General features: G+C 38.9%; 1 protein-coding gene across 2 annotated transcripts in view; it reads left to right on the top strand.

The window, feature by feature from the left end:
* GARS1 (glycyl-tRNA synthetase 1) overlaps positions 1–16,610 on the top strand; it is a 41,446-nt gene extending 24,836 nt beyond the window's left edge. The window contains exons 10-17 of one of the 2 annotated variants that reach the window (XM_071215108.1): positions 481–645; positions 2,556–2,663; positions 3,930–4,075; positions 9,298–9,383; positions 10,975–11,084; positions 14,037–14,130; positions 14,770–14,960; positions 16,303–16,610. In XM_071215108.1, coding sequence (XP_071071209.1) covers positions 481–645; positions 2,556–2,663; positions 3,930–4,075; positions 9,298–9,383; positions 10,975–11,084; positions 14,037–14,130; positions 14,770–14,960; positions 16,303–16,428 — 1,026 coding nt within the window. In that variant the 3' untranslated portion in view covers positions 16,429–16,610. Of the gene's footprint in view, positions 1–480; positions 646–2,555; positions 2,669–3,929; positions 4,076–9,297; positions 9,384–10,974; positions 11,085–14,036; positions 14,131–14,769; positions 14,961–16,302 lie in introns of both variants that reach the window. The other variant, XM_071215107.1, reaches the window with a different exon arrangement.
* The last annotated feature ends 6,361 nt before the right edge of the window (positions 16,611–22,971 follow it).

Below are 22,971 nucleotides of genomic sequence, written 5' to 3'. Positions count from 1 at the left end.
CATTACCAAGACTTTAAGATTACATATACTGCATGGGGTTCACAAATATTTTAGTGAGTAAGAATACATTAAAATCCCTTCAACATGTCTTATTTTGTTAATTCAGAAGGGAATATCTTTGCCATTCCTTCAGGCCATTATTATGAATATTATTTTTCATACTGTAGATTTAAAAGGTAGGAGGAATTGTACTGAATTTTTACTGACCCTGTGAAGTACAGGGAAAGATTTTGAATAACCCCATTATTATCAGCTTGTTAACTTGACATTGATCCCTTTAAAAATAGCCAAGATCATATTTTCACATTCCAGGTACTTGAAATTATTCTGTAAGCTGGGTAAATGAGTTTACCTTGTGGTTCAAATATTTTTCAGTTGATTATGAATAACTGTGGAAAATTATGCCTTGGCCTTCAAAAGTATTTTGCATTTTCCCTCCTTCCTCTGTGCTATTTATCTATCTATTTATTTATTTTTTAGGGTGTGATTAATAACTCAGTATTAGGGTATTTCATTGGCCGCATCTACCTCTACCTCACGAAGGTTGGAGTATCTCCAGATAAACTTCGCTTCCGACAGCACATGGAGAACGAGATGGCCCATTATGCCTGTGACTGTTGGGATGCTGAATCCAAAACTTCCTATGTAAGTAGAATGGATTGGTTTTTACTATGTGATTTTCACATTGTTAGTTTAGAAGCCTGGGTATCAGATTGCCTTTTTGCATACTCTGTGTCAGATGGAGCAAAAAGAATGTCTTCTGATCAAAACAGAAAAGGCCGTTGTCACCTACCTTCCTATAAGGAGGGGCTATTCTTTGTGTTCCAGGGGACCTATTTAGACTTGCACAGGTTTTTCAGGGAGAGAGAGAAGGTGGCTGTTGGGTCAGTGCCAATATGTAAGTTTCTGGGATAGGCAGCATTATTGCTGGAGTTAAGACAGGGAGGCTTCTTCCTGACACCCCAGCAGACTTTGAAAATGATTGTGGTGTTGTGTAAAGAAAGTTAGTGCTTTTAGCTTAGGGAGCTATTCAGTAGGTTTTCAAGATCAACTAGTAGGGTTCTGATCTCTTGGTTAAGAAAGATCAAATTTTCTTTTCTCAAATCCTACCTATTTAATGAAAATTCAGAGATAACCTCCAGGTTATCTCCTCATTCTACCCTTTTGCCTCCAAACATAACATCAGTACTGAAACTTATAGGATTGAAGTGCATTTGAATATAGAGATGCTTTCTGTGGTGACAGCAGTGGGGACAAGATGGTATCCAAAACAAGGGAGCTGGGAGCCATCTGGCATTTCCCTTATAGGGTGCTGGCAAGGCCTCCTCAGCATATGGAAAGAGCCGCTAGTCCAGGGCCATTGGCTCCCATTGCCTCTAGTACCACTAAGACTTTATTTTTTTTAATTGACTTGTTTTTAATGGAATTAAGTTTTTTAAATTAAAAATAAAAACTAATCATTTTTAAAAAGTAAGGATTCCTTTTTGTAAAATAAAAAGAACAGAGAAGTTTGGAAGAATATCAAGTAGAAAGTAAAACTTCCAATAGCATGTTTCACCCCAACAACGAACTCCAACATAGTCCTACCCATTGTCCCCTCAGATACCCAGATTCACCAGTTAGAACATTTTGCCATTATTTGCCTTACCATTCTGTCTCCCTGCCCATCTATTTATATGTCTATCTATCCATCCATGCACTTTAGTTCCTTTTTATATGAGTTTCATATTTGCCCTCTTTCTCCCAGTTGTCCCAAGTGGTAACATTTACTTGGAAAACAGTAGTTGTGATGGTTGAATTTTCCTAAACTATTTGGATCAAAGGCAAAAATAAATATTAATAAAAAGGTCTGACTAGATGCATACTAAGATAAGCCTTTTTTTTTTTTTTTTTACCTCTTTTGTTCTTATTCCAATAACAGGTCTTTGAAAACAATTTGAATTTTGCTTTTCAAGAGATTGTAGGTATTACACAAAATGGAACCTGGCACCAAGGCAATAGTAACCTTGTAATACAGTTTTATTCTGTGATCTAAACTTCACCTGCTCCCTACTGAGTTTTCCTTTGTTCGCTAATGAACTGAATTGAGCACAAATGCCCACGTGAATGACCAGCTGAGATGTGTTTAGTACAGCCACCTGGTGTTAGGTTGTGAAAATAGTAGGCATTTTATCCAAAGAAAGTGCTGGTTTCTGCCAAATTCATTTTGAACTCTGCTCACGAATTTGAACCAAATCTCCAGGTTTCATCTAGGTTCACATTTTATTACCATAATTGAATCCTATAATATATTAATTTATCCTGGATTCACAATATGGTAAAGTAAATCTGACCAGGAAATAAGACCACTTAGTGTACATGTGTAAATTTCATTTTCTCAGCTTCTTAGTTGCCTGAGTTATGAAACTATTCCTGTTTCAAACATTTAAAAAAATGAGTGGAGATTCTATAGTTGGATTATCCTTGAATATGTGAAAGGCTTAAGCACATCTGCCTGCCTTTGTTAATGTACCCAATGTAAGTGATAAATATTTTTATTGATATTGTCCTTTTAGGGCTGGATTGAGATTGTTGGATGTGCTGACCGTTCCTGTTATGACCTTTCCTGCCACGCGCGAGCCACCAAAGTTCCACTTGTAGCTGAGAAACCTCTGAAAGAATCCATATCCTTTCCGATTATTCTAAAAACTCAGTTCCTGTACTCACAACTAAAGTTTTAACATCTTGGTAATATATAAGCCCAAGTCTATACATTGTGCTATTGATACGCTGAGATGCTTTGGATATTGTAATAACGCTTGTTTAAATCTCTTACTTTACACACAGTTGTTGTTTCTTGTTCTCTTTACTTGTAATCTGACATATGCCCACTCAGTATAGGACCCAGATTATAAGTAAAGAGAATAGGAAGCATATTCAGAAAAATGCTCTGAGTGTCTTTCAAGGTGTTGGCCAGTGTCTTTCAAGGTGTTGGCCAGTTTTCCTCAGCCATTTCTGAAATACGTTACCCCTCTCCTGCACCTACCTACATGCTCTTTTTTTTTTAAGATTTATTTATTTCGTCCCCCCACATCCCCTGTTGTCTCCTCTCTGTGTCCATTCGCCATGTGTTCTTCTGTGTTTGCCTGTCTTCTCTTTAGGCGGCATTGGGAACCGATCTTGGGACCTTTCAGAGTGGGAGATTGGTGCTCAGTCTCTTGTACCACCTCAGCTCCCTGATCTGCTGTGTCTCTTATTGTCTCTCCTCTCTGTCTCTTTTTGTTGTGTCATCTTGCTGTGCCAGCTCCCTGGTCAGGCCAGCTCTCTGCTTGGGTCAACTCTCCACTCAGGCCAGTTTGCTGCCTGGGCCAGCTTGCTGCTTGGGCCAGCTCACTGTGCAGGTCAGCTTGCCTTTACCAGGAGGGCCTGGGAATCGAGCCCTGGACCTCCCAGATGGTAGATGGGAGCCCAATCGCTTGAGCCACATCTGCTTCCCCTACATGCTCTTTAAATAAAGGGTGCCTGGTAAATACTTTTTCTGTTATAAGAGAAGGTAGGTGAAATAATAATTTAGCTTACTTGATTTTTAAATCAGCAGAATAGGAATTTCTTTCCTTTACCAACACTGAGGTTGTGAGCTGATCTTGGTGCTAGGCTAGTGACAGAAATTTAGAAATGCATAAATTATCAGAAGTTATTATGCTATAGATTGGATTAGATTGCTGATTAGATTGTTTCCGTTATCTCACTATTACTTTGAAAAAGTCCCTATTGATGGTGTTTATTTATTTTTGAATGAAGCTTGTTTGACTTTTTAGACAGTTATTTCATTTTGGATTTGAAATCAGTGTAAATAGGATCTGGGATATTAATAGAAAACTCATAGCTGTTATAAGTTGCTGATTGATTGTTCTCAGGCTGTTCTTTTAAATTCCTTGACTATTTCTTACAAAACAGTCAGTGTTGTTCAGTTTGAACCCAGTAAGGGAGCAATTGGTAAGGCATATAAGAAGGATGCAAAGCTGGTGATGGAGTACCTTGCCATTTGTGATGAGTGTTATATTACAGAAATGGAGAATCTACTGAATGAGAAAGGGTAAGATTTAAGAGGTGTACTTTTACATGGACATAAGGTATGTCCTTTCTGCCATGTTCTGAAAGTTAGTATGAGATTAGTTTCTTTAGAAATTTTTTGCTGGTGAGTACTGTCTCTTGGCTACATAGAGAAAACTGTCTGCTGGGATTTCTGCAAATAGATTTGAAATGGACTACAAAGATACTTTTTTCCTAATAACTTTATTAGAGCAGAAGACTTGTCTAAGGTACTGGCTGAGGAAGGATTACAATCTCCTGTCTCTCAAGTCATTGCTTTTTTTGGAAAGGTGCAGTGGTCTCTAATTATTTTAAGCATAAATTTAAAAAACCATAGTACTAAACAATATAAAAATCACAGTGTCTGGCAAACAAAAAAAATTTACTACACATAACAAGAAAGTGAGAAAAAGTGACCTATAACAAGAAGAAAAATTAGTCAAAAGAAACAGAACCAGACATGACAAGGTAATGAGAAGGATATTAAACAGTTACTATAGTTACACTTTATGTGCTCAGGAATGTAAAGGAAACCATGAACATATGAAGTAAGAACTGGAAAGATAGGTAGAAAACCAAATAAAATATCTAGAGGTAATATCTGAAATGAAAATTTCACTAGATGGGATTAACAGTAGATTAAACAGAAAGATCATTGAACTTAAAGATATAGCAAGAGAAACTGTCCAAAACGAAGCATAGAAGAAAAGACTTAAAAAAAAATAGTGTCTTCATGTCTTTTGGGATAATATCAAGCCTGTCTAGCAAATGTATAATTGGGAATCCCAGAGAGAGGAGGTACAGAAAAAGTATCTGAAGATATAGTAGCTGAACATTTTCCACACTTAATGAGCATTCTGTGGGTTTATAGTTTTCTTTTAAGAAGCTGAACTCCAAGCAGGATAAACACAAAGAGTATCACATCAAAGTCAAATTGCTGAAAACTAGTGGTAAAGAGGAAAATCTTAAAAGTGTTCAGTAAAAAAAAAACGGGAACAAAATTAAGAATGAGAATTCTTGTCGGAAACTATGCAAGCGCTTTACAATGTGCTGAAAGACAAAAATACAAAACAAAACAAAAAACCCTAGAATCCTAGACCCAGCAAAAATCTTTTAAAAACGAAGAGAAAATACTTTCCGACAAACAAAAGTTCAGAGAATGCATTACCAGCAGAGCTGAACTACAAGAAATATTAAGGGAATTTCTTCAGGCAGAAATAGGGGAAGTTTCAGTCTACCTGAAGAAATAAGTAGAGCTCTGAAAGTGAAAAATATGTGGGTGAATGTAATAGACATTTTCTCTCTCATCTCTTAATTTCTCTAAAAGACAATGGACCATAAAGTCAAAACAGTACATTTGGAAAGAAAATGTATACCATCTATAGCACAAAGAATGAAATGGGAAGAATTGGGAATATACCCTTGTTACCTGCTTACATTGCATGTGAAGTGGTATAATGGTATTTGAAGGCAAACTATGTTAAGTTAAAAAATGCATGTAGTAAACCCTAGAGCAATCATCTGGAAATACAGTCTTAACTAATAAATCAATGGTGGAGATAGAATAGTAAAAAATACTGACTCCAGAAGAAGACAGGAAAAGAAGAAAAAGGAACAAAGGACAGATGGAACAAATAGAAAATAATTAGTAAGATTATAGATTTAAACCCAACAATATTGATAAGTACATTAAATATAATGATCTAAATGGTCTTTACAGGAAACTCACTGTAATTGTAATGCGCACAAATAGGTTTGAAATAAAAGGATCAAAAAATATTACTATACAAACACTAATCAGAAGAAAAGTGCTGTGACTATATTATTATCAGGTAAAGTAGACTTCAGAACAAGGCAAATTACCAGAGACAAAGGGGCATTTCATCATAAAGAGGTTAGTTCATCAAGAAGACCTATAATTCCTAAATGTGTATGCAAAAGTGAACTTCAGTATGAAGCAAAATTCACAGACTGAGGAGAAATAGACAAATCAACAATTATTTTGGAGATTTCTATACTCCTCTCTCAGTATTAATAGAGGAAGTAGACAAAAAAGACACTAGGAATCTAGAAAACATAAACAACACTTAAACACCCTAATTGCATTTATAGAGCTATCCACCTAATAACTAAGAGTATATACATTTTTCAAGTGCACTTGGAACATATACCATATTTTTTGTACAGCTGTCAAGCTAAGAGTAGTTTTTGTATTATCAAAGGGTTTTTATTTTTTAAAAAATGAGACTGCATATGGCCTGCAAAGACTGAAATATTTAATATTTGAACCTTGATAGAAAAAGTTTGCCACCCGTCACAGTCATTAAGATAAGTGAAAGAAGCCATACACAAAAGATTATGTACTGTATGACTCCTTTTATATGAAACTCTAGGGAAAAAAATTAATTTATAGTGACATAACACAGATCAGTGGTTGCCTGGGAGTGGGATAATTGACAGGGGAGGGACACAAGGGAGTTTTGGGAGCAATGGAGGGTGCATGTGCATATTCATTTGTCAAAAAACCTATCATAAGATGAGCTCTTGTAAGTTGAAAATATCCATTTCAGGAGAAAAATGTAAAAACATTTCTGATCGCCAAAAATTAACATCTATTTATGTTAAAATAACATCAAATCTCATTAAAATGTGCAGTTATAGCACTGTTTAGCTAGTGCTATCCAACAAGCAAGGCAGCTTCCTTTTATTCTATAATAATGGCTGTCTTGCTGACTTTAGCTGTTTGGTAACTGTTGCCTACTGTACACTTAGACCGTACTCACAGACAGCATGCATATGTAATAGAATCTTTAATGCACGCGTACACACACACACACACATATTTTTCAGACAGAAAAAATAATGAAACTGTTCAGATGATGTATGAGATTATCACTACTAGAAGGTGGCCAAGCACAATGCAATGTGTGCCAACTGTACAGCTTTCAAGACAACCACATGGGGGCTCTGCCCAGTGCCGAGTTTCTTTTTTAATGAAACTGCCTGGGCTGGGTATATCTCAAGTTGTGAACATATTGTAGTCAGTGACTTTTGGGGGGACAGTTTTACATATTGGCATATTAAACAGAATCATTAAACTTTCTTTTTAACTGATTTTCATTAACAGTTGGTTTATTTTGGAGATAGGGTGGGAGTTATTGTATGTGGGTTTTTAAAAAAATATATACTCCCCAGTTTATTTTGAAAACAATCTTTTTTGATATATATCCAAATGAATTTTAGATTACAGTTAACTCAGAGTACATAGAAATTATTTATATTCTCCTATAAATGAAACACTCATGAAAGAACACTGAGCATATCATTATGTAAGGGCTTCAAAATAATAGAATTCTCTTTTTCCAGCTTTTTAAAGTATTTTTTCCTCATCTAAGCCAGTACATATTTAACATTTGGGTTATATGTGCACATAAAAACAGACACATTTGTCAACACACAGTATACAGCATACAGTGTCCTTTCTGTATGTAATTAAATTTTCAGAGGCAAAATGGTCCAAATGGGAGCAAATAAGATTACTTCTTCATGAAATAAACTAGATAAACAAAAATTAATGATAAAAGGTACTAAAGATTAATTCCATAAATCATTCTCCTCTCTTTTTAACATACCAGTATGCACCATGGGTGCATATGAATTAGAATACTTTTCTAATCAAGATTGTGCGCTCTTATAATGAGGGCTATGTAATTCAGTAAGAGGCCCTAGAGTAAAGAGATGAGAGGTAGTATGGGTGAATAGAGGACATTTGTCCGTCAAGTTATCCACTTTAACTTATTGGAGAAGTAGAAAAGATTATTTTAAAGTCTCAGTGGGCTCAGATTTTGAGCTGGGCTTTGGAATGATATTTTATTTTCTTGCTTTTTGGGATCATAATTAAGTATCTCAGAAAGCTAGCAGTCATTGCATTGGTACCTGAAGGTTAAACACTGGAAAGAAATTATGTTACAAAATGCACATAAAATATTATATTTTGTTTGTTCCACTGTTTTTGTAAGTTGGGGCAAGATTGGAGGCCCAGTTAGTTAAGAATATTTAATGTACCCCAAAACAGTTGTGGCCCTGAGCTATAAACACTGATGAAACCCAAAGAACATCACTGTAAAAATGTTAATCATCGTTGGCCTTCAGCAGTGAATGAATACAGGGTCACTGTGAGTTCTCCAGAAATGCTTTGCAGCACCTAATATGCTGCTGGTACAGTCTCAAAGTCGGAGTCATTCCTATAATAAGGATCTAGAATAAGTTTTCTTTGTGGATCATACATAACTCTCAAGTAGTTGCATTTTAGCTTTGAAATTTTTTACTTGATTTTCTTTTCTATTTAAATCTCTCAGATTGCTTTCATCCATACATAGTATGTATTCAAATGTGGGCTTTGCCTGCTGGGCACTGGGATTCCTAGGAACACCATGCTTCTTCATACAATTTTTGTCCTCGATAATCAAGAGAGTTTCCTATTTCATATCCGGATGTTACTGCATTGTCAATCCAATTATCTAAAATATTTTGATTAGTTACAAGTTTTTTGAAAACTGCTTCTGCAGTAGGTGATCACAAAGGAAGAGGCGGAGGGGTTGAGGCAGCTTTGGGGTCACTGCCCTCCTGTGGCTTTGGCCACCTGTGAATACTGAGAGCCAGGAAACAAGCACTGGAAGGGACTCAGTGACTCTTCGTGCTTGTCACTGGCTCGGCTAAGTTAATTCGCTTGAGTGCAAGTCCGAGGGCCAGGCGAGGTGGGGAGGAAAATGCACTGCAGGGTATGGGTTTTAAAATTACTTCCTATAAGATGACAAGCTGGTTCATTTTAACATTTGTTGGGACAGTAATGAAAAAAGTGATCTTTTACCAGCAGTCCTGCATTGGACAAGTTTATTGTTATTCTGAAGCTCTGTTTGAAAAATTGTTTCTATCTATACATTGATCTCAAATCAGAGGATTAGTGTCATTAAGTCACTTGAATTTCATAAAACTAGTCAAATTTGGGAGGGCTTCCCCAGAATACTGTTTGGTGCCATCATTAGAGTAATATTTAATTTGGTGTTTTTTCTAAAATAAATTATATTTGACTTTAGGTATTATACCTAGAGAATGGAACAAGTTATATTATACTTAAGATAAAATACACATTTAGCAGCCTGTAAAACTCCTTTAAGTTAGGGCACAGAGCACATGTTTTAACTAATGTGTTTTGTTTCTTTATAGGGAATTCGCTATTGAAACTGAAGGGAAAACATTTCAGTTAACAAAAGACATGGTCAGTGTGAAGAGATTCCAGAAAACACTCCATGGTAAATTTGTAAAAATAAATGAAACAAGCACAAAAATCATTACTGCTTAAAGTTTTATTTTTTATGTTTTATAGTATAACCATTTTACAGAAAATTTGAAGAGAAAAGAATCTTAATGCCACAACCCTAAATTTGGTGAATTATGTTTAAGACATTATCTTGGGGTTGTTTTTTTTTTCTTAACATAATTGTGTTTATGCTACAGACTAATTTATAATACCACCTTTATGTTTCCTATGCCTAGGAACATGTAAAAATATATCTTTATTAAAAATATATATATCATTTTAAGGAACAGACCTTTTGTTTCTTAAGCAGAGTGAAATTACCTTCCCCTTCGTGTTTTTTTGGCAAATTAACCTGTTAAAAAGTCATTTAAATCAGTGATATTCTATGCCATTTTAAAAACCAAGGAGATGATGATGATGATTTTTTTGTGTAGAAATTCTATGAATTGGGAAATGAGTATTTTGGAGCATTTACAAAAGATACTGATAGTTAATTATGGCTGAATTGAAGCTTCAAATAGTAGGTGTTTGAGAAGCTGCGTCAGTGGAGAGAGAAGGGCTACCTTTCTCCTTGTTTTGGGCTGCCTCATAGTAGCCAGGCTTCCTGGAGCAGTAGAAGCAGTGTGAGCAGAGATGAGAGGAAGAAAGGGATTCTCACATGCTTTGGGGCTTTTTAACCATTACAGTGGCAGAGATTTTACAGCTGTTTTTCACTATAACTCACTGGCATAGAAGGATGAGCAAAAATGCCTTGATTAAATTTCTAAAATATTATTCATACTCTTAATTACAGATAAAAGAAACTGCCTCCTCCTCCTCTCCCCACCCATCCCCCATATGTGATTTTTTTTTGTTCTAGTTGAATCATTTCCTTTAGAACATACACTCTCCAAGGGCAGAGGCGGTTACCTTTTATTTGGACAGTGCTTAGCAGTGCTTCCTTTCCGAATAATTAGTTGTTTTTTCCTGTATTTCCTGTGTATACCACAGTTATAGTACGCACCATGGGAAAAACTCTGGGGTCCCGGGAAGAAATGTCTGATTCAGTGCTGAACCTTGAGCAAATTGCTGAAGGCCTACTGACCCCAGAGCCTTGGAAATACAAAGACAGTAACTTGACTCTCTTAAGAGGTCTCATCAAGATAGCAAGAACAAAAGTAAAACAAACACAAACCATGTGTTGCTTGTTACATGAAGGAATTGTTTTTGTTAATTTCTTGCCAGCTCTGATGGTAGGTTTTTAATTTTAGCATGGTCTTAGGAAAACTCTAGAGAACATGGTTCTTGCCCTTGTTCAGTGCTTACCAGCTAGGGAAGGAATGCACTGAAGGTTCATTTTAACACTTTATAAATAATCATCTAACTTTGTGAAATTTGTTTTCACTACAACTTTCTTTTCAAAGGTGTTGTTTCCTGCCATCAAAAAGCTTGTAAGAATGTTCTGATGTCTTTGTTCTGATATGCAGAGATCAAAATCCTTCTAGAATGGAAATATTTTTAGTGCTAAGAATTGTTTTGAGGAGCTCTGAGATGCATTATCTGGGATTTGAGAGAACGTTATTGAAATTTCGTCTCTTTTGCAGTGGAAGAAGTTGTTCCGAATGTAATCGAACCCTCCTTTGGCCTGGGTAGAATCATGTATACAGTATTTGAGCATACATTCCATGTACGTGAGGGAGATGAACAAAGAACGGTAAGCTCCCCTGGCCAGTGTGTTACTAGTTTTTTTACAGCATCAGAGAATAAAATTAATGAAGTACATCGATAGACTCTGAAACGATCAATTAGTGGTTATTTATTGTAATGTACTAGTGATGCTGTTTATCAAAGCAAAACACTTTCTTATGTAATCTCATTTGAGCTTGAGAATGTGTAGGTTATTCTAGAAGCCATTGTTTTTAAGGCAAAATAATAGTTGCCTGGTGTTCTCAATTCTGAGATACAACATTACTTTGTGGCGTTTGCAGCAACAGAAAGATTGGTACTTTCCAGATATATTCTTATTTTCAGAAATCTGGGAAAGATGAGATAGTTCATAGTATTTGACCAAACCAAGAAATTGTGTATATGCACTGGGAAAGCATTAAAGGGATCTTTCTCAAACTGCATAAAATTATGAGGGGTATTTCTTAAAGATCCCAGGCCAAGGGATCTCCATTTTTTAATAAGAGCCCCAGGTGATTCCAAAGTGGGAGATTGACAGATCATAAATTAGACAGTACTATTTAAGTGTAAAGCCTTTACTAGCATTCAGACATTGCTAAAAATAGGAATTTATAAGAGCTCTTCATTAAGTCTCACAAGTTTTCTTTTGGATCTGATGCTTCTGATTCATTGCTCCATGCCTTCCACTTCATCTCCTCATTCTGCCTTCACTTTTCACATCTGGCCTCGGCCTATAGAAATTATACTTATTTAACTTCTAGGCACAGATTTCCAGGAGAATTAATCAGAAGAAGATTGGCTAGAAAGGAGAGGCTGATTATGTCAAATTAATTGAGAGAAACAATCTTGTCTGCATGGTTGTTCCTTTTTTTTTAATCTTAATGTCCAGATCATACCCCAAACCCATGGGGTTGGGACCCAATGCATAATCATTCTAAAGCTCAAGTAGCACGTAATGTTGGGGATCAACTCTGGAGTTCCTTTTGGGACATTTATTATAATGTTCTGCTGAGTTCTTGACACCACTGTTTTTAAAAAGACTTACATAAAAGCTAATAAAGTCACTATTTTAATCTCTGCCCTAAAGTTGGCATCTTTTTGGTATTGAAGGAGCAGCTCTTTATTCATTCAAAAGGTAGCTCAGAACTTGGGCTAGGCACCAGCAATGTAATCATAAAATGTAGTTCTTTTTTTTTTTTTTTTAAGATTTATTTTTTTATTTATTTCTCTCCCCTTCCCCGTCCCCCCCAGTTGTCTGCTCTGTGTCCATTTGCTGTGTGTTCTTCTGTGTCCGCTTCTATTCTTGTCAGCGGCACGGGAATCTGTATTTCTTTTTGTTCCTCATCTTGTTGTGTCAGCTCTCCGTGTGTGTGGCGCCATTCCTGGGCAGGCTGCACTTTCTTTCACACTGGGCGGCTCTCCTTACGGGGCACACTCCTTGCACGTGAGGCTCCCCCACACGGGGGACACCCCTGCGTGGCAGGGCACTCCTTGCGCGCATCAGCACTGTGCGTGGGCCAGCTCATCACATGGGTCAGGAGGCCTGGGGTTTGAATCGTGGACCTCCCTTGTGGTAGGTGGGCGCTCTATCCCTTGGGCCAATTCCGCTTCCTGAGGGCCTTGAGGAATAACTGAATATATTCTTTTCGGATGTCAAGCTTGCTTCAAGTTTTTCCTACTTATTTTTCTAATAGTTTTAAAAAAATCTTTTAGCTATTCTTTTGAATCTAACAATATTGATATAGCGAGTTTTAATAGTAATTTCATAAGGGCCAAACAAGAATAAGTTAGTGACAGCACTTTATAAATTACATTGAGATTCTCATCATGAAGAGAAATATGATTAGTTTGTAAGAAGCCAAAAATGTTTCTAAATTATGAGAATATACTCACTCAACCCATTTTCCTATAAATTTGGTATGAAAACATTGTAAGTGGCATTAATAAATTTACTTTCCCCACTCTAATGTCACATTAAATGGAATTATCACAAGGTGGAGGAGGGACGTGGAGTTCTGTACCTTGTGCGCTGCAGGCAGCCATATGAGTGGGGCCCAGCATGTACCTCCTGGGGAGTAGTCAGTGCTGCTTGGCGTGAAAGGTTACCTAAGCTTTGCAGCAGCTCATTAGAACCTGTGTCATTCATTATTTTCATGGGAAAAATTCATTCCCAGCTGCATATTCATGCCTTCAGGTGAACCTTTTATACAGCTATTAATCAAGAACTGCCTGGAGCTCTCATTCCCAGCCCAAATTGGTAGAATGGCCTCTGGCATTCCACAGTAAGTCTTTGCCTTCTTTTATTTCTGAATAGCTCAGAAACCTACTTCAGGAGCTGTTCAGGAGGGCTATGCTTTTCAGTGTAGGTATATAGGACATGTTTTTCCTTTATGCTATTTATTTTAGACATATATTTGTGATCTAATTAAAGTTTTCTGTTTTACTTGGTAACTAAGGGTTGCAGATTCTTCTGCTATGCTGAATCTCTTAAAGGATAGAGTGGGGTTTTGTTTTTTGGCACTACTACTTGTTGCTTGATGTTTGTGGAAGTTCTTAAGGTGATCTTCACAGAAGTAGGCTTCTGTGTGATATTAAAAAATTACTCTCTTATATATAATAGCTTTCAGAGTGCTTTCATATCATTTGACTTTTTTTAACAGATGTATAAAGTAAGCAGAGTGGTAGAGACCTACTTTTAGATGGAGAAACGGTTCAGAGAGGAAATGTTTACCAAGCTGGTTCTGATTCAGAGCTGAAAATCACACATTTCTGATTCTAGTTCTGGTTGTCCTGTTTTTTCTCCTTGTCTTTTGTCATACTGTATTTCATGGCATGTTTTCTGGCATCTTGATAGTGAAATTATGCTTGGACATCTATTGAATGTTAACCTCTTTTGGTCTGAGACATAACAGAACAAGGTATTATTTAGATAATCATAAACTGACTTATTTGTATTTCTTTCTTTTTCAAAAACATTTAGTTCTTCAGTTTCCCTGCAGTAGTAGCTCCGTTCAAATGTTCCGTCCTTCCACTGAGCCAGAATCAGGAGTTCATGCCGTTTGTCAAGGAATTATGTAAGCAGATCCAATTGGTAATCTCTATGTGAACACCCTCCAGTAGCCTGAGTTTTAGGAAATGTATCTTTTATTTCAATAAAAATTATACATTATTGAATAGAGAATAAATTGATTTTCACTTCTGCTCTTAAGAGAGAATTATGTTTCACCAATATTTATTTTCCTAGCGTTTGGATGAGTCAAAGTAGGACCCAAGAGTCATGTAAAACTTGTTTCCTTCTCGTATTGCCCTTGATGCCCTAGTGGAGTGTAGCAACCATGGTGGGTCCTCCACCACTGAATTCACAGCACTGAAAGGGGTCCTTGTGGTCAGCCAGTGTGGCCACTTATTTCAGAGTTGGGAAATGGGAAGAGTTAACTGAGCTGTTCAGGGTCCTGTACCTGGAGGTGGCGGAGTCAGGACCGGCCTCCTGGTCTTGGCCCTCAGTTTGGTACTGCACTTGTATCAGATGAGGGAGGGTTTGGGCCCCAGTAAGGGGCTTCATTACATTTTTGGTATTTTTCTTTCTCTTAAAACTGTAACATGTTGCTGTCTTGTCTAAGTCCCTTTCATAGGTTTCCTGAGCTCATAGGATGGCATTTAGATGACATTTCTTCATTATTTTATTTTTAACTTGCTTAATTTCTTTTGGGTAGCGGAAGCCCTGACCAGAAATGGCGTCTCTCATAAAGTAGATGACTCCTCTGGGTCTATTGGAAGACGTTACGCCAGGACTGATGAGATCGGCGTGGCTTTTGGCATCACCATTGACTTTGATACAGTGAACAAGACCCCTCACACTGCAACTCTGAGGGACCGAGACTCCATGCGGCAGATAAGAGCGGAGGTGGTTGGCTTCTCTTGGGCAATTCTTAATGTTAGAAATGTGTACTGGTTTCTATTGATCTGAGTTGGATTTTGATGTATTTGTTTCCCCCTTCCTTCTTTTACTTTTCTTTTTAATTTTAATGATAGGCTTGTATCAGACACAGCTCAGATGCCTAAATCCCCTTGGTTTAATTTTGAAAATATCCATTAGCTCTTCTCTAATATTGTAGAGCCATTTGGATAGCTGTGGGCTCATTCTCAGGTAGTTTGCTTTTATAATTGTTTGTTTATTTGGGCAAGGGAAATATCCCAAGATATCGTTGCCATAATTTTATTGGCTTTGGGAGCTTAGATATCTGTAGATTTATATTTCTGTATAATTACATACATGTGTATATGTAGACTTCCATGATAATCCATTCAAAACAGGTAATAATGTTTCAGTAATTCTACTTCACAGGAAGGGAATAATGGAGATGCGTGATCAGAGAAAGGGAAGGAAGGTGGTAAGGGAAAGGAAAAAGTGGTGGCCACTTTGACAACTTCCTGACTTATTAAAGTTGAGCAGGTATTTTTTTAGAGTGTCTTATTTATGTGCTCAGTGTTATACAGAAAGTTAATAAGAGGGAAAACAAGTAAAAAACTGCCTTTTTTCCCTAGGAGTTTCTGATCTAATTCAGAAGTCACAGATTTCTGGCTTATCTTTTACAAAACCAGATCTGGCTACTCTGGACTATCCTCACCATTGTCAGGGGGAATTTGTTAGATAAGCAGAATCTCAGGCCCCACCCCACACCTACTGCTCAGCTAGGTATCGAGTGACGCAGAATCTCTGTTTTAACATGACTTCCAGATGACTGTGGAGCACACTCAAGTTTGAGGCCTCTGCTATGTGGCCACCGACATTTGATTATGGCTGAGGAGCAGCTGGCCCCTAAATTGGAGCTTTCTAGTTAGCTTGCCTCCACCTGGCCCCTTTCACTCATGGTACTCGAAGGGCCCCTGTCAGAAGAGTTAAACTTAACATGCATGAAGTAACTTCAAGACAGATTTAGAGTGGTTAGGAAAGGTGTCATTGAAGAACTGGATTATCCAGTGAAGCTGGAAGGCCTTCTGGGCTGGAAGAGGAGAATGACAAAGGCTTGGGAGCAGGAGGGGAAATCAGTCAGGAGGCCCCAGTCAGTGGGAGTGACAAGAAAGGAGGTGTGGATCGTTATGTGGCGCCAGTGGGAGAGGGATCCTGTCCTTATTTAGAGATTGTTTTTGGCTCTACATAAGGTTTCCTGAGTTCAGGGTAAATATTCCTTGTGAAAATCTAAGCACGTTGGGTGATTCTTGGACTTCTCTTTCTGGTCCCCCAGGTCTCTGAACTGCCCGGTGTAATCTGCGATCTGGCCAATGGCAGCATCACGTGGGCCGATGTGGAGGCCAGATATCCTCTCTTTGAAGGGCAAGAAACTGGTAAAAAAGAGACAATCGAGGAATAAGGACAATTTTGGAGACTTTTACCACTTGTGCTAATGAAAAAAATAACTCTTACATGTCCACTTTACAAAAAAAAACAGCATTGTGATTGCATCCAGAGACTGTATTTTATCCGCAGTGGCTGCCAGATTTTCCCTTCCAATCTAAACTCTCACAATTAAAGTTGAAGGAATTCTGAACCAAACTTTGTAATCCATTTGCTTGTGTTTCCATGTTTTCAGCAAAGCTGATTCTTCCACCTTTGGGTAGACACACTCATGACTTAATGTTAAACATAATGTATTATTTTTAGTAGGAGCTTTATTGAGATATAATTTATATACCATCAGATTCACTTTTTTTTTTTTTTAAAGATGTATTTATTTCTCTCCCCTCCCCCCCCTCCCCCACCCACCCGGTTGTCTGTTCTCTTTGTCTATTTGCTGTGTCTTCTTTGTCCACTTCTGTTGTTGTCAGCGGCACGGGTATCTGTGTTTCTTTTTGTTGCGTCATTTTGTTGTGTCAGCTCTCCGTGTGTGCGGCGCCATTCCTGGGCAGGCTGCACTTTCTTTTGCGCTGGGCGGCTCTCCTTGTGGGCGCACTACATGTGCGTGGGGCTCCCCTACGGGGGGGGACACCACTGTGTGGCATGGCACTCCTTGCGCGCATCAGCACTGCGCATGAGCCAGCTCCACACGGGTCAAGGAGGCCCGGGGTTTGAACCGCAGACCTCCCATGTGGTAGACGGACGCCCTAACCACTGGGCCAAGTCTGCTGCCGAGATTCACTCATTTTCAGGGAGCAATTTAATGATTAGTATATTTGCAGAGTTGTGCAGCTGTAATCACAATCTAATTTTAGAACATTTCCATACCTCCTAAAGAAATCTCATGCCCATTTACCATCACTCCCCATTCCCACCTCCAGCCCCAAGCAACCACTGATCTACATTCTATCTCTATAGTTTTATCTTTTCTGAGCATTTCATATAAATGGAATCATACAATATATAAACACAGTTAGTGTGTTTATTTTTTTATGTGCTTATTTTTAACAGTGTGAGAGTGTTTCCCTTTTTCTCATTTAAAAAGTTTTAATAAAATTCTAGAAACATTCTGTCTTCCCAGCATGATCCTTGAGCACTGTAGCAACTGGTGTCTAAGCCTGTAAACAGATGCACAGGCGTGATCTCTCCATCCATTCAGTCACTCTGATAAGAAATTCTTTTTATGCTCATTCCTTCTCTTTTTCTGAGAAAGCAGTGCATTGTGCTAATGAGACCATGGTCTCCAGGCAGTTGGAATGGTTTCTGGGAAAGGCTGAGGTGGGCACAGCGTGGCAGAGCAGTGGAGGAGAAAAAGGAGGGGTGCCGGCATGGGCTGTAGGGCAGCTAACCCTAACGTTCTGCTGACAGACGTCTTGGGAGGAGGGAAGCTCTCAGGTTTACAGTGAGCTTTACAGCGTAGGCTTGGCTTCACGAGTAGCTCTGCAATCACTGCACTTGTGATATTACAGGAGGAACGTTTCTGACTTAGCAGTTCTTCTCAACCATCATAAATGTCTTGATTAGAATTAATAGTTTTGGCTCAGCACTTGAGAGAGTTTACTTCTCATATTTTTTTACAGAATACTCAGAACATATATGTTTAATTGTAAGGGAAAAAGTCACGAATCTAAACAGCCACTAATTTGCAAAGGTAGAAGCTAATCTAATATTTTGAATTGCTCCCATACAGTATGGGGGAGAAGAGGGGTGGTCTCCAGAATATTTTCCTTTGGCTCTAGTATCAAGAGCAATTGAAGTTGTGATTTCCTAGCTGCACAAGTAAGAATGTCCCAGGGATACTGTAATTTTTATCTAATCTCCAATGAAACCTACAGCAGTGCTATACATAGGAGGTATTCAAAAAATAATCCTTGGATGAGTCTTGAATTTTTAAAGAGATGTCTTGGGCAAGAAAGCCTTATAGTGAAGCTTATTCTTTTGCTTAGTGCTTGTTAACTTAGAAAGAACTAGATTTCAAATAAGGCGAAGTTCACTTTCCAGGGATTTCTCTCAACCTCAAATTCCTTACAATACAGTTCTTAACTGGGAATGAATTCTAGCGTTCTTGCTTTGGCGGGGAGGGTTGTCTTTACTTCTTCCTGTTTATTGACTTCCTTTTACAGGTGAAAAGTCACCACAGCCTCGGACCCTGTTATGAACTCATTTATATATTAAAATGCATAGTGGAATTTGTCTACTTCAGATCGTAGAGGGAAGCTTTCTTCACTTTTCCTTGACAAATAAATTTGCCTTTAGTTAGATGGTAGATATGAATTCTGCAAGCTCTCCTTTCCTCTGTTGCTTTCCCTAGGTGGCAATGCATGATTTCTCCAAAGAACATGCACATCTCTGAAGTGATTAATATCCTGATACAGGAAGATGGGCCAGTGGCAGTTTTCTGGCTCTGTACCTTCTTTACTTAATTTTAAGCACAACCAGGCAAAGAGCTGTTTTTTAAATGAAGAGACTCGTTACACTTGAGAGTTTGTGTGTACATATGCCACAGTGTGCATCTGTCCTGATCAAGCCCAGTGTATATTTAAAGCCAGAGGTCCCAGGTTCAATTCCTGGTACCTCCTAAAAAATAAAAAATAAAAGAAGTCTTTCTGATTTGATGCTCTATAAGGTCATCTTTTTTATTACTTATGTATTTATTTATGTTGAACTGTGGGCTAACGAAACAAGAGCTAGATAAGCAGCATGATCTCTCAGGGAAGTTACCCCTGCTCATCACACCCCCAAAAACAGTAGTGGGGAGGGTCAGATTCTAATTGGCGTCCAAGAAATATACGTAAGAACACAGAAATCAGATTCTTTAAAACCTACCGTAGGTTGGAATTCAGGGCATTCAGTCAAGTGTAAGATGGGGTTTTTTCCAATGTAGAGAGGTGGTCTGCTCAGCTTCTGCAAGCTTAAGAGCTCATGATGGCAAATACTGCGTGTAGATTGGCATTCCAGAAAAGAAATTCATCACCAAATAATTATGTAAATATAGAAACAATGATCATACTAATTGTATGGAATAGTACTCCAGATGTCAGATGTCCAAGATTCTTCGTGACAAGAACATGGAAAATTATTTTGTACAATAAATGACTTGAAATAGATTTGTTCTAGACCTTTATTTATTGTTCCCTTAACCAGTATAAACTTGGGGTAATTAATAGCAGTGAGTGTCTTAACCTGTGGAATCTATTCATGGGAAATCAGTTGCCCTGCAGATAAATCTGAATTATCGCTGGCTATAGCTGCACTTATATGAACCTCCTATTAGAAGGGAAAAACGGTTGTGGGTTTTTTTGTTTTGTTTTTCCTTGAGTTGAGCTAGGGTTGCATTGCTCAGAGTAAAAAGCCTTGGCCTAGGGTCTTTGCTGATGGTCTGTGTTTAAGGAAGGCTTTTTTGGCATCTCCCCAGCAGACAGGCTTCACCGGAATGAAATTTCATTGAAGTTTCAGTAAGTGAATGGATGAATAATTCTGCTGTGCCTCAAAACTCACCTCTTATTGCCTCTTCAATAATTCTTAGTTATCGGACTGCCTCCAGGCAGTAATTTTATTAAGTCCATGTGGATGGACTGCTCTGTTTCCCCAGAGATTTCAGTGAAGGCTGGATCACAGTGTTTGTAGGGAGAAAGTCACATTTGTTGGGTGTCTACCATGTGCCAGGCTGTTCTGAGGTGGTTTGTATGTTATATATAACAATATTTTCATTGTCCTTTTACATAAAAGGAAAAGGAAGTTCACTGGGCCATCTGGAGCCAGAAACAGTTCAAACCAAGTTCAGAGTCCTCGATCATATCTTACTCTGTTGCCATCTGTGTTTTGCTAGTTCCTATCTTTTGTGAATAGGGGAGAAGATGACTTGAGAAAGATGTATCTTGAAGAGTCTACATCTTTCATTTAAAAAGAGAAGTGCTCCAGATTCCTCAGTCCCAATGAATAAGAAAATCCACGTGTTCTCTGACAGCAGTGGAAACTTACCTTCTCAGATGATAGGGAAACCGGAGGTGCTGAAGTCACAGTGGCTGTCTTGAGCTGATAGCCAGCTGAATCAGTATCTTGGAACACTGGAGTTGACTTTTGTGGCTAATGGAACAGACTCCTAAGTCTGTAGGGGAAGGGGCCTGGAGAAGCCTACTAACTTACTCCTCTGTCTTCAGGAGTCAACTCTACCTGAGCTGTACTCAGGAAATACTTATGCATATCTAACCTAAATCCCTTGTCCTACAACTCAAGGCCTTTCCTTATTGTCCCACACTTGGAATTGGTAAAAACAAGTTCTCAAGCAGGTTAGGGAGCCTAGTTTTCCTTGATTTACTTCAAGAGAAGCTGTGTCTAGAGATTCCTTGAGGAAAGTTTTGGTAATACTTGAGGGAAAAACGAGAAGGTGAAAGCAGCCTGTTAGTGGACTCATTGTTAGACTGCACAACGGTTCTCTCCCATCCCTATACCTCCCTGTTTCTGTCCTCAACCACTAATTTATTTAGCTTAATGTATATCTAGTTCATTTCTTTCTCTTTTTTCCTTCTCATTCTGATTTGGCCCTTGTCTACTCAACATTAGCCCATTTTGGGTATTTACCCCAAAGCACGTAGAATTTTCATTTGGCATCAGGAGGTTATTTGGCAAGACAGCATTCCTGTTTATCTTGATACCTAGGTTTACCAGAAACACCTATGCATCATTTGAGAAGCAGTTTAAGATTATCTCTCTTGCCCAGATTATGAACTGAGGACACGTCCTTCCTGACGTGTGTCAGAGAATTGAGTCAACTAATCATATGGCACTCGGGGCAGGAACCTGTACCTGGTTGTATGCATCATGCTGTGATGAGTACTAGAGGGTTATTATCTAAAGAACTGGAAGGAAGGGCCCCTGCTTGGGGAGGAGAGAGCTGAGTTGTCACTTGAGTCACATCGTCCTTTTTGCTACTCTCTTCAAGTGCTGCTTTTTCCGAAAGGTGGTTGAGCTGAGTGATTTCAGTTTTGGTAAGTCTATCCATGAAACAGCGGAGAGTAGCATTATTGTCTTTCACTCACTCCTGGATTTGCCACCAGAGGCTTGGCCTGGCCTCTGAATTTTCTGTTCTCGTTGGTAGTTGGGTTCAGAGTCTGCACCCATTTCTGTTTTCCTGCCCAGTGCCATCCCCTCCAAGTGCGATAGTTAGAGGATAGGCTTTGGAGGTTGACACATCCAGAGGTGAGTCAGGCTGCAGCACTACGTTGGGCAATTTGCAGAACTTAAAACTGATAACCTGCTGCCATTAAATAAACCTCACATGCTCCTTGTAAAAGCAAGCAAGCCCCCATCAGCAGATCTTCAGGCAGAGAGACCTGTGCTGGCATCCAGTGGGGACTTGTGCTCAAGGACTAAAGCTTAGACTGAAAGGCAGGCCATTTCTGGCTTGATTTTTAAAAAATCAAAAGCCTCTCTAAGCTGGCCAGAGGAGACATTGCAGAACTACAGCCCTAGACACTGGATGGAGAGGCCTCGGTCCTGGGTCACGTGCAACTGCAGAGAGAAAAAGGTCCAATTTGAATTAGAAAATGTTTACTGGATGTCGGCTTTGCTGGAGCCAGACACTATGTATGGTTTATGTTCAGGGAGGGACAATATAATCAGAACGAGCCACAGGGGATCCCTCAGCGGGAGTAGTTGTTCTTTTCAGTGTTTCCCCTACTATTGAACCATGTAAACTTTATTGCAATGTGAAATTCTGGACCCACTGATCTGAAAGGGATTTTTCTTCAAAAATATAAATTTGGAAGAACCTGTGACTTGTCCATATATCCAGTGAAACATGTAGAAAAGCGGAAAAGCAGATGTGGGGGAGTCAGCCATGGGAATTTCAGTTTCCTTTGGGTTTCCCTGGGTAATCTTATCTGAAGCTGACTTCTTGATATTTGCGGGGGGAGGGGATTAGTGGGGGATGCAGAGGTTCTGTGCTGGATACTAGTCTTTTTTTTAAAGATTTTAAAATTTATTTCCCTCCCCTTCCCCCAGTTGTCTGCTCTCTGTGTATTTCTGCTGTGTGTTCTGTGTCCGCTTGCATTATCTGGTGGAAATGGGAAACTGTCTCTTTTTTGTTGTGTCATCTTGCTGTGTCAGCCCTCCGTGTGTGCGGCACCACTCCTGGTGGGCTGTGCTTTTTTCACGTGGGGCGGCTCTCCTTGTGGGGCGCATTCCTTGCACGTGGGGCTTCCCCTATGCGGGGACGCCCCTGCGTGGCATGGCACTCCTTGTGTGCCACAGCACTGCACGTGGGCCAGCTCACCACACGGGTCAGGAGGCCCTGGGGATCAAACCCTGGACCCTCCATATGGTAGATGGACACTCTATTAGTTGAGCCACGTCTGCTTCCCTGGATTCTAGTCTTGAATCTTCTAGAAAGTAGCTGCAACAGCTTCACTGTAACCCTCCATGTCTCTATCCCAGACCAGAGCCTGAGGTTGAATCTAATGGTCCTTTCATAAGCTTGAAACTAGAGAGAGAGTGTTCTCTCTCTGGGAGCTCTTTGCCC

The sequence above is a fragment of the Dasypus novemcinctus genome, chromosome 5 (assembly GCF_030445035.2).
Source record: "Dasypus novemcinctus isolate mDasNov1 chromosome 5, mDasNov1.1.hap2, whole genome shotgun sequence".
Classification (NCBI taxonomy): domain Eukaryota; kingdom Metazoa; phylum Chordata; class Mammalia; order Cingulata; family Dasypodidae; genus Dasypus; species Dasypus novemcinctus.
This window is presented reverse-complemented; position numbering and strand designations above follow the sequence as displayed.